The following is a 15,570-nucleotide window of genomic DNA, read 5'->3' as shown; positions in this document are numbered from 1 at the left end:
GACAAAGCAGAGCAGGGTGGCTGACACTGGGCTTCCGACGGCACCCACCACCGCTGCAGAATCCCTGACCACACACCACCCTCACCCTGACCCTAGGACCTCCCTTCTCAGCAGGGCACGCGGAAGAATGCTGCACTGAGATGTCTCAGCTGTCCCAGAGATGCCCTTGGCGCCCTGAGCTATTATTACCGCAGCCAGATGTGCACGCTGGCTGGGCTGGAGGCTCAACCCCCCGAAGAGGAACAGCAGGAGGCAGGGCCTTCAGTCATGGGTCACTCTGGAGAGAGTCATTGTACAGCAGTCTAGGATGACCACGGTGCACTGGGCTGATTCTGGGCTTAGCAAAAGGGATGCCCTATTGACAGGGCACTAATACTCCATTCAGAAATAAACTGAAGGAAATAGGGGCTTTGATGCGGGCCAAGAGGAAACAGGGTCATGCTCAGCTCAAATCCTGACTTCTCCAAGAAAACCTGACATGGCTTCTTTGAGCCTCAGTTTTCTCATCTGCAGTATGGGGATGATAAATAACATTGTGTCACAGGGTTGTTTAGGATTAAATGAATGTGGGATGTAAAGTGCTTCACTTAGAGCTGCTCAATAAATAGTAATAAATTACCGATAACCTGCCTTCCTTCTCCATTCCCTCCTTCTAAAAATTATTTTATTTGACTTTTTAAAATTGAAGTCCCATCAGTTACAACGTGTCAGTTTCTTGTGTGCAGCACACTGTCCCAGTCATGCATATACATATATATTCATTTTCATATTTTTTTCATTAAAGGTTATTACAAGATGTTGAGAATAGCTCCCTGTGCTATACAGCAGCAACTTTTTAAAATCTATTTTTATATATAGCGGCTAACATTTGTAAATCTCAAACTCCCAAATTTATCTCTTCCCACCCCCTTTCCCCGGTAACTGAAGATTGTTTACTATGTCTGTGAGTCTGTTTCTGTTTTGTAGATGAGTTCATAGTGTCTTTTTTTTCTCTTTTTTTAGATTCCACATATGAGTGATATTATATGGTATTTTTCTCTCTCTTTCTGGCTTTCTTCACTTAGAATGACAATCTTTAGGTCCATCCATGTTCCTGCAAATGGTGTTATTTTACCCTTCTTTATGGCTGAGTAGCATTCCATTGTATAAATGTACCACATCCTCTTTATCCAGTCATCTGTTGATGGACATTCAGGTTGCTTCCATGTCTTGGCTATTGTAAATAGTGCTGCTATGAACACTGGGGTGCAGGTGTCTTGTCAAACTAGAGTTCCCTCTGGATCTTTACCCAGAAGTGGGATTGATGGATCATCATTTGATTTTTTAGCAGCTTTATTAAGATATAATTGATACACAAATAAACTGGACATATTGAATGAATGAATACAATGTGAGGAGTCCATTCCCTCATGAATTCCTGCCTCTTAGTAAAACAAGGTTTTCCTAGATTGAGAAATCCAGAGATGGGCTTCAGGGATTCTGTGAACCTCAAGAAATGGTCTGCAAACCTTAGTGCATACACTTGTACGTGAATGTTCATAGCAGCATTATTCATAACAGCTAAAAACTGGAAACAACCCAAATGTGCATCAGCTGATGAGTGAGCAACATGTGGTATAACCAGACAATGGAAAAACTGAATGGAAAACCCATTCATGAAAAGAATAAAGTACTGATAAATACTACAGCATGAATGAACCTTGAAAACAGCATACGAAATGAGAAAAGCCAGACACAAGAGGCCATGTAGTGTATGATTCTTTTTACATAAAATGTCCAGAACAGGCATAGAGACAGAGAATAGATTAGTAGTTCCCAGAGCTGGAGGGAAGGGAGGAAGGGGAATGACTGAGAAAAGGCAGGAAGCTTTTTTAGGGGGTGATGAAAATGTCCTGGAGTTAGACAGTGATGATGGTTGCAGAACCTTGTGACTAAACTAAAAAGCACCAAATTGTACACTTTCAACTGGTGAATTTTATAGTATGTGAATTATATCTCAATTAAAAAAAATTTAGGGTATAGGTGCAGACATGTATTTCCCCTGAGAAGAGTCAATAGCTTCCATCGAGTCCCAAAGGATTCCGTGACCTCAAGAAAATGAATCCCCCAGGATGACCCGTGAGGTCCCAGCCAGCTCTATCTTTCTCTCTGCTCTGACAGCCTCCTCACAGCAGGACCTCCTCTGGCACCTCAGTGATTGCAGAGTGAGGTCGCACATTGATTCTTGATGCTGGTCTTGTCTCCTAACCACACTGCAAGCACACCTCCGTGCTTGTTTATTTTTCATCATGGCTTCAGGCAACAGGGGAAGCTGGTACATACAGCTGGCCCTCACGGCTCTGGACTTGACATCTTCAGGCAGGAGGCCCTTTCCATGTTCACCAGACCTCCCTCCTCCATGACCCCTTCCAAGATAACTTCCAAGAAGCAATGTCTCTCTCTGTCTCCCTGACATGACCAAAACACCCGTGTGCTCCTTGATTTTATAGAAGGCCTATCTCAGAGCCCTGCAGCGGAGTCATCCCACTAGCAGAAAACAACAGGAAGAATTTTCTTCATGTTTTTGTCATTGTTTCCTACCCCACCCCCTCCTGACCCAGAGCATGCAACAGTGGGTGCTCAAGAGTTGTCTGGTTAAATAACAGTGGATACTTAAGAATTGTCTGGTTAAATTCTCTGAGCTGCTGCTGAATCAAAAGCAGCACAGTCCCAAGACCTGGGACTTGCTCATTCTCGCCAGTGAGAGGCCCAGGCACCTGGATCAGCCCAGTTACAAGACCATGAAAGGGCATCGTGACACCACTACTCCCCACAGCTCTGCCTGGGAGGCAGCGAGATGTCGTTCTGAGTCCAGGGGAGGTTAGGGAGCAGGGAGGAGAGGGCACGCAACCGTGACACAGAGAGGAGCCAGGGGCTAGGTGCCCTCCCAAACTGGAGCACAGGGTTTGGGCCAAAGAGTGCAGGAGGGGAGACAGGAGGGAAAGGAGGAAGGCGGAGAGGAAAGAGAAAAGGATGAGGGCGCTGAGGGGACCATCAGGTCAGGCCCAGCTCTCCCAGCGCTTTCCTTAACCGCCCCTCACCACCCTCACCCCCGCAAGCCCAGCCCTGGGTCTAGGTCCCGCCTAGAAGAGACACTCAAAAGAGGGCAGAAGGCAACTAGTTGTGCTGAGCTTGCCTTTTCCTGGCATCAAAGCCTTCCGGTAGCTTCCCGGCCCGACAAGCTCACCAGGGACCCCAAGGCCTGTACCATCTGGGGCCTTCTCTGACCTGACTTCCTCCCCCTCTCCTTCCTGTCCCCGTGGCTCTCACTGCATGGGTCTGCTTGCTGGTCCAGGAACCCAAGGTCTCAGGATCTTTGCCCTTGTTCTTTCTTCTATTTATTCTGTCACTTTGTTCAGGACTTTGCTCAAATGTCACCTCCTCAGGGAGGCCTTCCCCGACCACCCCATGTAAAGTAGCACCCCAGCTGCCCTACACAACGCACTGTGCCTCCGCCCTGGTTCTTCACAGCACCTGTCTGGACTTACTTGTTTCTTGTTAATCCCCCTTCCCCATACCTCTCAGCAACCAGTATCTCCTTCCAAGGTGACTAGCACCCTGCCTCCCCAACCCACAGAACATTTCTACCTCTAACTGCATTAATGTCTGCAACTGACCTGTGGTCTAACCCTTGCAGGGGACACTCATGCACTTCACTTGGAGAGTTTGATGAGCTGGAATTAGGAGACTCTGGGAGCGAAGGGCCTCTTTTCGTTCAGCTACAAATTGGCACCCTTGCCAGGAGAGAGAGAGATGGCTAAATCCCATGGCTGGAAGGTCAACACTCAGGCTAGGGGGATCCCATCGGAGAGAATCCCACCTTCCAACTGCTTCAGCAGTGCCAGCGACTAAGCAGAGATGTCCAACTAAAATACCACGTGGGACCATTCCCAGGGGGCGTTAACGGGAGGCAGTTACTTCCAGGGCCCTGTCTTGAATGCTACACAAAACAGCATGAACTCTGAGGAAGAGGCCACCGGCCTGCAAATCTGTCAGGCTGGCCTTTCCTCATCAGTGGACCTCGCTGGTTGCTAAGAGGCTCACTGAATGCTGACACTGTCATCCAGGCCCTGAAGTCAGAGAGATGTAAATTCTGCAGTGAAATCAATTCCCAGAAAGAACTTGGCACCAATGCTTTGGATTAAGTGGAGGGGGCGAGGGGCGATGGAGTCGTGTTCCACCTTCTCCTGACCCTCCCCTTTCTGCAAACAAACAGCGCCTGACTTCCAACCTTGTGGCCCCTTGACAATAACAAGAGTGTGGGCAATTTGCACCGAGCTCCTAGGAGTATATTTAGTGTCTCAGAAAAATGTCAGGAAGGGAGGAAAGAAGACAGAATGCTGTGGCTAAAGTCAGGTTTCATTTATGTACATGCAAGTGTCTCGGAAAAATTCCGTCGGGGTGAGCGACGTCAGCACCGACATCCACAGAGCAGGGGGATGAAGCAGCAGCCACCCTCTCAGGCAGAGACCCAGAACCCTGGCTTTACAGGAGAGGCACTCCCGAAGACTTTCTCTAAATACCTGGCCTCTGCTAGAAACCGCAAACAGATTACAGCTTCTCAAACCTCCATCTGTGTCACTTCTCCAGCCCCAACCTCCACTGAGAGCCACGGACACCTGAGCCCCCACTTCCCTCTCCTGCCCAGGTCGGTCACTCTGGGCCTCCTTCATCTCCCTCAGTGGAGTCTCTCTGGACGTGGCACCTCCACCTCTCCTTTATGCTGGCTGGAGCCTGAGCGCTGCTGGCCTCACCTCCCTGTTTGCCCAGGAAAGGAGCACATAAGGCTTATAGGTGTCCGAGTCTCTGCCTCCTTCTGTGTGCATGGGGGGAGGGGGAGAGCTGCAGAAAGGCTGTGTTCCTGCAGGCTGTCCCTACGTCGAACAAGCCAATGGAAAGAGGTAGGTATGCCCCTTCCCTTGCCTGACCCGGCCTTACTTTTCTGAGTTAGGTCCTGACATATATACAATGTCACTTTTAATCTTCTCTCCAGGACCTTCAGTTTCCTGAGCAATTTTTCATCCCCAGGAGAAGCTTCAAAAGCTTTCCCTCCTGTACTGAAGACAAGAGACTTGAGAGCCATACCAACCAACGTCATGTGTGGACCGTGTCTGGATCCCAGTTTGAACAAACCAACTATAACACGACACCCTTGAGGAAAGTGGGGGCTTGTGAGTTCAGAATGTGTGTCCAGATGATAACAAGTAATTATTCCTGATTTTGTCAGGTGTGATAATGGCGCAGTGATCATAGTAAAAAGACACTCCTTATCAGAGGTTCCTGCTGAAGAACTTATGAGTTAAGTTAGTGTGAAGTTTGCTTTAAAATATTTTGAAGCTGGGTAATAGGTACATGGAATTCACACTGCCATTCTTTGGTGCAAGTTTTCAAAGTTTCCCATAACAAACCGTTAAAAACAAAACCCCTCCTTCTTTTAGATCTCTGTAATCTCTTTTTCTTTAATCTCCATTTAACACGTCCACGTTCCTGGCCCCAGTCTGGGCTCAGCCCCATCCCTCCAAATTCTCCCTGCACCTTCCCCACAAGGCTGCAGCTTGGAGGGGAGTGTCGTGGGGAAGACCTTCTCTGAGAACGTTTCTGCCCTCTGCCTCCCCTCTTACTCTTTCTCAATCAGAATTCATGTCTCTCCTGTTTTCTGGACTATCAGGTACCTGTTTTGTCACTCACCACGGCCTTCCCCACTTCCCAGTTGGTTGGGGCCCCATCTATCCCAGACACTGAGACTTTTATTCAGGGGTTGTCTCCGCCTTATCTGTCACCTCCCTCCAGAGCCTGAGTACAACCAGTGTTTGTTCAATGAACTTGCCACTTCTGCTCCTCAAATATGCCCATGGCTGGGTCTCTTCTCCAGGGCAAAGAATCTTCTCCAAAGAGTTTCACAGACAAAGGAGAAAAGGCCATTCAGTTCCACAGACATTTACAGAGGCGGACAGTGAGGTGGTAGCTGAGCACACAGCCACCACCCACGTGGGCCCATTTCGCTGAGTGATGGAGTGAGGCAGGTAGCGTCATCTTCATAATCACTTGTACCAGAGGATGGGTGGTACCGGGAGGGGGTTCACGGAGGAGACTGTGGCTTTATTTACTCCTGCCATTATTACTCTGCTCTGTCCCTTCACTGCCAGCCCAGCCTGTGCATCTGCAGAATCACCAACTGCTCATCATGTCCACCTTTCCCCACGCAAAGCTGTGCCCCGTGCTTCCACCTCAGAGCAGGGACAGCCTGCTGCCCTCCCCAGGCGCCCACTCTCCAGCCTCCTTGGGAATCATTGTGCAGGAGGATGTCACACACTCACCCTGCCCTCCCCAGGATGGCATTTACACAGAGTACAGAGACTGACCTTTCATTCAAGCAGAGTGAATGAAAAGATCCTCTGTGACGGCAAATGGGCGAGCCCAGAGAGCAGTGCCCCCCAGGACTTCCCCTGTCTAGGTACCAAGGAAACACCCCATCCGGCCACCACAGCCCCGCCCCGCCCTGTCCTTGATGTCACTGTTAAAGTGCCAGCAGTTGGGGAGTGGGCAGGAATCAAGCAGGTCCTCCAGCTGGGCGGTCCCCAGGCCTCCTTGGGCTCCCTGGGCACCAGGTTCTGATGCCAAAGGATGATGGGAGTTGGACCAGCCAGGTGACAGAAGAAGGTCACGATCTTCTCTGATTTCCCTGAAAGACTAGGGGGCATTTTTCACTTCACTATGCTTTGTCTTTGGAAACTCTTAGTACAGAGAAGAGTCTGCTCATAAAACATCTAAACGACAAGTTGTTACCCACGACTGGACAACAACACAGAAAAAACGATTCCATTCCTGTGAGGAAAACCACTGACGGTTCTGACCCAGCTCTGGGGCTGAATCGCCAGGTGACTCTAGACAAATCCTCTCCTGTAAAAACAGGGCAGCTGGTGGTTCACCTCTGAGGACCACCCAGTACAGACAGTATGTAGCTAATGCCAGGATTCTAAAGTAACTGCTTCTCCCTGGCTTTTCCCAGTCTCTCTAATTCAGATCATCATCAACACCCTACTCCTTTACTGCATTTTATTTTCACCTTCACAAGAAAGTTTGCCCTGAGTTGCTCAATTGGGGGCTTCCTTTTCTTCGGAAACCTGTTGACTTGGCCAAAGGGACCGTTAATCCTTGCAGTGTCTTAGGTCAAATGAATACATCATGTCAAGCGACAGGGTAGGAAAGTTCTTGGAGGGATTGTAGACAGGTCGTTTGTATCAATTCTCCCAGGCGGCAGGGCACAGGGAACAGGTCTTCGCCATCCTCTATTAATTCCAAGATGCACATTTTTGGATCTCTGAAATCAGGACTTATCTCCCAATCAATGACATCGTATCTTTACTGTGGGTCTGAAGTGAAGGCAGGTGTTCCAAGAGATGACCACACTGCTTCCGCCAACCCTTGGGGCCACCCAGCCTCAGACCACTTGGCATTAGATTCTCTGCTTGAGGTTCTTTCGGATCCCACTGACTGTGCAAATGCAGAAAGCAAACTTGCATGAGGACCACAGACCTGGGGCTCCTATTCTCAGGTGAGGATTTCTCCATCCTTCTACCCAGTGTCAAGGTTGAGACACACATGTTCCCTTGCCTTCCCTCTCTGCCTGGTGGCTTTGTTTCTCATCTAGTCTCTCAGTGAGGGTGTCCTAGCTTTGTGGGGGGGGGGGCGTCCCCTATTGGACTTTCCATCTTGGGCTTTTTTTCTTTATTTTAAGGTCATAAAAAATGATACATCTTTTGGGGGGAGGGTATAGCTCAAGTGGTACAATGCATGCTTAGTATACACAAGGTCCTGGGTTCAATCCCCAGTACCTCCACCAAAAATAAATAAATAAGGCAACCTAACTACTCTCCCCAAAAATGATACATCTTTTTAATATTAAGGTGGATTTTTACAGCAAAGCCTCACTCTTTCTTCCTATAATGACCTTATAGAATCTGGCATCCTGGGTTTCAGTTTCATTTGTATCAACTAGCAATGAATGACCCTGAGTAAGTCATTTTCGCTCTCTGAATCAATTTCCTCATCAGTTACATGGACATAAAAGTAACATCAATAATAATACCACCTACCTTCCTGGCTCACCGAATTCTCTCAAGGACCAATGACCTAAATGCTTGTTAAGGGAAAAGTCCATGTAGATGAAAAGGAACATTTTCTCTGTGCATTTAAAGTCCCTCCTTCAGCAGCAGGAAAGCACCAAGCTGACTGACTCTTACCCCTAGCTAACTCAAACATTACCCAAGACCTGCAAATCCGTAAGGTGGGAAGTGAGATGCCAACAAATCCATTATCACAAATCAATTATCAAGCATCTCCCCCGGGCCAGCCATCCTCTCTCTAGAGAAGGGTATGCTGAGGGGTATTCATTCTCAGTCGTTTTAACAGCTTCGCTGCCCTGCCAGCCACCCTCCCAGAAAACCAGGTTGCTGAGAGGAGGTGCAGAACGAATAACTACCTAGCACTTCCGTGATTCTGGATTCTGTGAAGCAGGTGGAAGACTACGCTACAGACACACACCCCTGCAGGATAATTCTAGTCGATGCCCCAGCAGTTGGCAACAGGTTTCAGCAAACCATCCAGGATGCATTACTGACTCGATTCTGGTGCTCAGAGCTTCAAGCCGGCCAAGACTTCCTCGCTGCATGATCTGCTAAGCAGTTCCCCTGGGGAGTCCCCGGCGTCCCGGCGGAACACGGAGCCCAGGCTGTCCACGCTCCCACTCTCCAGCTGGAAGCTGCCCACCAGTTCCTGGAGCCACTGTAGGTCTGCCGAGAGCTCCTGCTTCAGAGCATCAAACCGCGCCTGCAGATGGTCCAGTTTCCTGGCCATGCTTCCGAGGCCGTACCCCGTGGCCCGGATGTCCTCTCGCAGGAGCTTCTTCAAGGACTCCACTTTGCGGAACTCGTACCTGAGCTGGGACAGGTCGTGCCGGGCGCTCTCGCTCTCTTCTCGGTACCAAGCCTCCTTCTCATTGTAGATGGAGACCAGGGTCTCCACATCGTCCTGGATGGTGTCGTGGGCCCCCGCCAAGGCACGGCACCCCTGGTCCACCCTAGCCACATCCTCCACCACTCGGGCAAAACGCTCAAAGTTGACGTAGGTGTTGTTGGGGGGCATGCTTGAGTGGCATTTGAGGGTGTACTCTCTCAGGCGCTTGGTCTTCAGCTGGGCGGGCTCTGCCTTCTGCTGTTCTGGGGTTCTGATCTCTCCTTTGGACTGGTGGGTGTTGAGACAGAAGGGCCAGAGTTAATTCGACGGCTGCTTCAAGGGCCGTCCAAGGTGCAGGCGGAAGGCACACGAGCAGCCTCTCTGCAGGCGCGGCATGGGCCAGGCCACAGGAGGACAGGGTGGGACAAGCGCCCCCAAGGGCCGTAAGAAAGACTGAGGAGGACAAGGTGCTGCCGCAGGCACACTTCAGGGCAGGGTGGTCCGCGGTCATTAGAGGGTCTCCACACGCATAGCATTTAGGGGTGCTGGCACAGACAAGCAGGCTAGAGCCAGGGTTCTGCAGGCATCCACTCAGAGGCAGAAGCACACAAGGCCATGGCTGATGGGGGAGGCTGGGGGCCTCTCTCCTTCAGGGCCAGGCAGCTCCCTGGGCCTCAGCAACACTCGGCACGCTGAGCAGGGAGGCTGCCCACAAGACTCCTGAGCTCTGTGTTCTGGGCCCACCTGGAACCTGGAGCGCCCTTGGCCTTGCCCATCCTGCAACAAGCAGATGAACATGGCCCTCCCTGCTCTCCATCTTCCATCGGCCTCTGCCCCTTCTCATCTGCACCCTCAGATCATCCTCAGCCACCCCTCACTTAACAATTTCAGTGAATGAGAAGTCTCGTGACACCACTGGGAGCGCATATCTCATCAGTCAGCAGGACTAGGGCTGGAACCTGACTCCTCTCCCGACTCCCATGCTTCCAAAATACTTTTCGCTGGGACTTTACTGGGACTCGAAGGCCAGGCCCTCTGAAAACCCAGCAGCCAGAAGCCCAGGTACAGAGCAGGTTAGGCAGGAAGTCGCTTTTGTGCCCCCACCTCCCCAGCGAGAATGGAAGGAGCAGTGGCTTCTCTTCCCTGCCAGGCCTCCACCTCGTGGCCCACTCCCTGAGGTCTCCAGGTGCCGGGGGAAGCCAGTGACCGGTTGGAGTGTCATCCTTTACTCAGAGCCCCAGAAGTCACAAAGAAGGGGCCCTGGTTGCAAAGTTGAAGTTTTTAACTATCGTCGGTCTTGCTCTACAACTGGGGGGTCCTGATTTCTGCTCTGACCGTGATCGTGTCAAGTCCTCCAACAAGGAACACTTGGTAAGATGGGCCCAAAGAACAAGGATTTCAGCTGAAGTTTGTGAAAGTTTCATTTCGTAAGTCACCTGAACCCGCGGAATAGAAACTTAAACCTGTCAATGTATTTCAGCAGGCCCAGACCCTTGGAAGCCTCCAACTAGCTTTCATGTGTGCCCGAGGGTCAGAGTTTCAAGAAAAGGCCTTTCTATGGGATTCCAGCATCTGCACACCCCAGTCAGCCTTGGCGACAGAGCAGGGAACTGCCTGCTCACTGCAACTCATCACCGTGCTCTTACCGTGATCCAGGGGTGACTGAGAGCCTCTTGGATCGTGAGCCGTTTCCTGCAACGAGGATCAGAAAACAGTGATGACTCAGGAGGAGCTGAGAGCAATAGTCTCCATTCTTACTCTTCTTAGACCTGCCTTTGGCATTCTTTGAGCACTGCCATCAAACTCGAATAATGTGGGATGCCAAGACGGATGGATAATTGGCTGCATTCCCTGCACTCCAGAGAAAGCGGTCCAGGAAGGACCCTTCAATAAAATGAGATCACAAACCCTCATGTCCAGTCCCAGAATTGAAGCACCCAGCACCACACTACAGGAGCGTCATAAATGCTCTCCATCGTGAAAGCTTTGGTCTCTGTTTTTCTATTTGTCTCCCAGGTCTCTTCTCTGCCCTTCCCTGCTCTGTACCCAGGGAAGGTGATCCCACCTAGCACTGCCCTTTGACGGGGAAATCAGGCCCCTACATCTTAGAGGACCTCATTCTGACTCTCTCTGAAACCCGTGGGACCAAGAGGACCTGGCCTTCTAGAGTCTGCAGACCTTACCCCAGCCTCAACCAGGCCATGCTCTGGGCACCCAGCACCCTACAACTCCCTGCCCGTCGTCTTCTTTGATCCCAAAGCCCCGGGGCTTACACTGGGCTCTGAAGAACTGGTGGGACTAGCAGGTCTCCTATTCTCCCACTGTTCTGACCCCTCCCATCCTGAATTGGCTTGAAAACTCTGCCACTTTCCTTTTCAAATCCTCGTTCCCCGTGCCTTGGGGACAGACTGCAGAAGATAATGAGCCCTAGAGAAACTCAGGCTGCCTTAAAAACACACACACACACACAGAGTTTTTTGCACTCCAGCAGGCAAAGAAAGCAGAAAGACTTGAGCAAATAAGATGAATGCCAAGTGTCAGTCAGCCCACACTCCTCAGCACCTGCCCAGAATAGACCACCATGGTCAGACGACGTGGTGGCCACAACAAGGACAGATGGACACAGTGCCTCTGTCTGTCCTCTTACCGGGTCTCTTTAACCAGAAGCTTCCGAATGAAGTCCTTGGCCAGCTCGCTGGTCTGGCTGAAGAATTTCTCGTCAAAGTTGTAACTCACTGCTGTGATATTTGCCAGCGTTTCCTGCTTCGTGTCTCCGAGGAAAGGGGATGCTCCACTCAGGCTGAGCACAGAGAGAGGGGACAGGTGACTGTAGGAAAGTAGATGGAAGTAGGGGTGATGGGCTGGGGGAACCCTGACTTGTACTGTTGCATTAGGGTAGGAGGCTCTCCGCTCCCTGCTGCCTGCTCTGGGCGGCCAGTCAGCAACCTTTTCAACTGAGTCTAATTCAGTACACGTTATGGAGCTCCTACTAAGTACCTGACAAAGACAAACTGTGCCTTCAAGGGACTCGAAAGAGGAGGGGAGAGAAACACAGAGCCCCGGCTCTTCATAATCCCCAGCAGAACACAGACTAAAACAGAAGGCCAGACAAAGAACTGGGGGAGCACAGGACAGAGGGGAGGCCCAGCGCAGGCTTCGTGGGAGAGCTGTGTCCTGAAGAAGGAAGAGGTTGTCAGCCATCAGAGAAGGAGACGGAAGGTCTTCTGGGCCAAGGGAGCAGCACGGGCAAAGCCTGAGAGAAGCAGCAATAGTTGGGCCACGAGGGACTGGAAGTGTGGGTGAGGTTCCACTGCAGGGTCTGCCAAGGATGCATCGTTCCAATGGTGACTCCTGAAGCAACTGTCTCCTGACTCATATTCCAGATGTGCCACTGTCCCAGAAGTCCCTGGGCCCTAATCTCCCTCCACGCGCTCCCTGCCTTGATTAGTGACATCACTTCACAAATGTATCCAAGCTAGGAACACAGCAGTCACCTCTGACTCCTCCTGCCACTCCCTCACCACATCTAACTGGCCAAAAAGCCTTACTGGTTCCATTTACTAAGTATCTCTTAAAGGTCACCCCTATCCCCACTGACACCTTCCTGGCATAGTGAAAGCAAGGTACACTGGAAAAAAATCTGATATTTCAATCCTGGGTTTGAATCCCAGCTCTGCCCCTCATGTGTGAACCTCTGAATGGCAGTTTCCTCGTCTGTAAACTGAAGAAAATAAAAGTCCCCACCTCACATGATTGTTGTGAATAAACAGATATTAGATGTTGAAGAAGAAATATATAGAGAATGTTCCGTGCAATCCTGGCCCGAACTAAGAGCTCAAGGATTGATGGCCATCATTACTGTCATTGTTAGAATGCACAGAACCCTCTATGACTCCCCATTCTCTACAGAATTGCATCTAAACTCCTGAGCAAGGCAGCAGAAGTTGGTCCCTACCACATGCTTGGTATATTTCATCACACTTGCCACTCTCGCTGTTCCCTTCCTCAACCAGGACAGCCATTCCTTCCCGTCCCACCTGGAGAGTGAACCTCACAGCCCAGCTCAGATCTCTCGGAGCTGCAGGCAAGCAGGGTGGACTCTCCGCCTGTAGTATCCTGGGTGCCTGTCACAGTGCCCACTATGGAGCAGGCAGTCATAACCTGTATAGAATTCAATGAACTAGAAGGTGGCTGTGTGCCTAAAGACACTGGAATTCCTTAATATTTCACTATGGAAACGAGAGTTCTGAAGATACCCAGGTTTCAAGAAGCAACGTCTGAATATTCCGGATCTAATCTGGAACTATCTAGCAATGCCTCAAATTCTCTCTGCATCAAATTCCTCTAGGGCTTAAAAAAAATACTGATGCTCAGACCACGCCTCTATTTTGTGATTCTGATTTCACAAATCTGGGGTGGGGTCTGGGACATGGTACATTTTAAAAGGTCTGATGTTCAGCCAGGGTTGAGACCCTCTGCCACAACTCTGGGGTTAGGGGGTGGTCTACCACATTGCACAGAGCTCCTAGTCCAAGGAGGAGTGGGCCTGCATCCCCTCTAGCTGTGGGCTGGCTCTTACCCAGGGTGCCATAAAAATAGCATTTTGCAGGGGTGCTGTGAGAGGAAACAGTTGGGAAGGACTGACGAAATGAATACCAACTAATCTGCCCTGTATGTGCCTGAGCAGTGCTGGGAAATTCGCACGTCGGCTTATTTAACCCTCACAACACATCCGTGGCAGGAAGTTTGCGATTCCTATTTTTCTGATGAGGAAAACAGGCCCAGAGGCTAAGTCTCTGCCCCAGGCCAGGGAGATGGAAAGTGACAGATCCAATCCCCGGTGTAGGAAATCTCTGCTTAAGCAACGTAATACTTCAGAGACAGGAAAGAGAGGCTCCGGGGGAAAGGAGAGAGAGAGAAGGTGAGAAGAAAAGGGGTCTTGGGAAAGGGAGGGGAAAAGGCAGAAAAGAAGAGGTGGGATCAGGGAGGGCAATGGCAGCTTGAGGACTGCCCCAAGGCTTCGGAGTAAAAACTGACAATCTCACAGGAAACCTCAGTCTGGGTCAGGCTGAGCGGTGGACCCCCAGCCACAGGACCCCCAGCCACAGGAGGGATGCAGACACAGGTGTGTAGGATGGAGGGCCGCAGGCTGCTCTCCCGGGTTCCTGCCCAACCCCAAGCCCAAGGTCAACTGCACGAAATGGAACTGAGCTGAGAGCACTTCGCCTCAGGTTTGCTGTGTGGATCTGACGTATCTGGTCATGGTGGGGACTCAGGAAATGTCTGTCTGTCTGTCTGCCTGCCTGCCCCTCTCCCATCCCTCCCGCTTCCCCCGGATCTGAGCTGGGTAGGATCAGCACCCGGGATCAGTAATACTTACAGGATGTAGGTGATGACGCCAATGCTCCTGTAAGACAAAGAACAGTCAAGTCAGGGCTGCCAGGCTCTCATCCCAAACCAGCGAGGGACTCCCCACACGGTTCTCAGGGCCCCTACACGGCAGCCCCCAATGCCGTCTCGACGCCGCTCCCCACCCCACCCCACCCCTCAGCAGCAGCCGAGGCCTTGTTCAGAGTCATCAAGCTCTGGACACTGCGTCCGAGGACCCGAATTCAAGGTCACATGCCTACACGTGCAGGCTGCCGTGATCACCTCTGGGTCTCTCTCTCCTCATTAAGTGAGGATAATGATAACTACCTCATAGGACCGCTGAGGGCATTTTAGAAAATTAAGTAATCGAGGTGCTCAGACAACTGTCAAGCACTTTTCAAACAAAACGAGTCCCATCTGGGCAGAGAATCAATCACTGCGGTCTCCCCAGGCCCAGTGTGGAGCCTGGGATGTAAGAGGCTCCCAGGGATCACTACTTGGTTGACTGATGGAATGAACTATTGTCACTGTTAGCCTCATCATGCCTGCATCTCCAGCCTCACCTCGCCCCTTGTCCTCTGCCTCAGCCGTGCTCTAACTGGCCTGGAGGAGCCAGAGGCTCTGGAAGGTGAGTGTGGAGAAAGAGGTTTTCATGGTCAAGGGAGACGTCGGATGGAGCCAGGCTCTGGGCCACCTGGCTGGCCTGTACAACTTACCACATGTCAGCCTCCAGTCCCAGGGGCTCATAGTTCACAATTTCTGGAGCTGAAAGAAGCCATATTGAAGATTCAGCAGGAGTATGAAAATGAGAAGAGATGATTATAGGGAATTTGGTGCCAAATGTCTCCATCCTGAATCCTCACTAAGGAAAATCTGGGAGGCGGATGGAGATAATCTGGGCCTAAGGATTTTGAGGAAGGAAGTTGCCTGTTACCCTGGCAGAAAACCTTCTTTCACAAAGAGGCTGGAGAGTGTAGAAGAGAGAATGCAAACAGGGACACCTCGAAAAGGAAGAGGAGGGTGAAGAGAGGAAGATGCTGGAAGGGGCACCGGGGAGAGTGGCAAAGCCTGCTATGGAACTCTCTGCTGGAAGGGGATGGAGGGGAAAAGAAGGCAGAGAGGGAATCCACTTTCCTCTGAGTCTGTCTGAAAGAGGGCACCGCCCACCCAAGGGGCAGGAGAGCATTCTGGTGGCAGCAGAGGGGA

General features: G+C 50.9%; 2 protein-coding genes across 3 annotated transcripts in view; both read right to left on the bottom strand.

Moving 5' to 3' along the window:
• Positions 1-10,634, bottom strand: LOC140696765 (death-associated protein kinase 3-like). Its single transcript, XM_072962270.1, has one exon. It carries the CDS (start codon positions 9,181-9,183, stop codon positions 8,674-8,676), a length of 510 nt encoding a protein of 169 aa, XP_072818371.1. The 5' UTR covers positions 9,184-10,634; the 3' UTR covers positions 1-8,673.
• Positions 1-15,570, bottom strand: part of LOC102541641 (death-associated protein kinase 2) — a 106,566-nt gene that overhangs the window by 3,345 nt on the left and 87,651 nt on the right. For both annotated transcript variants that reach the window (XM_072962268.1, XM_072962269.1), the window contains exons 6-9: positions 15,081-15,129; positions 14,375-14,401; positions 11,642-11,794; positions 10,641-10,686 (exon numbers count right to left, since the gene is read on the bottom strand). In XM_072962268.1, the coding sequence (XP_072818369.1) occupies positions 10,641-10,686; positions 11,642-11,794; positions 14,375-14,401; positions 15,081-15,129 (275 nt within the window). The remainder of the gene's footprint in view (positions 1-10,640; positions 10,687-11,641; positions 11,795-14,374; positions 14,402-15,080; positions 15,130-15,570) is intronic.

Source organism: Vicugna pacos, chromosome 6 (genome assembly GCF_048564905.1).
Source record: "Vicugna pacos chromosome 6, VicPac4, whole genome shotgun sequence".
NCBI lineage: Eukaryota > Metazoa > Chordata > Mammalia > Artiodactyla > Camelidae > Vicugna > Vicugna pacos.
The sequence above is the reverse complement of the archived record's forward strand: the minus strand, read 5'-3'. Positions and strand labels throughout refer to the sequence as shown.

Bases quoted from the DNA above. Each gene is read 5' to 3' on its own strand.
- LOC140696765 (XM_072962270.1), bottom strand. From the start codon at position 9,183: ATGCCCCCCAACAACACCTACGTCAACTTTGAGCGTTTTGCCCGAGTG.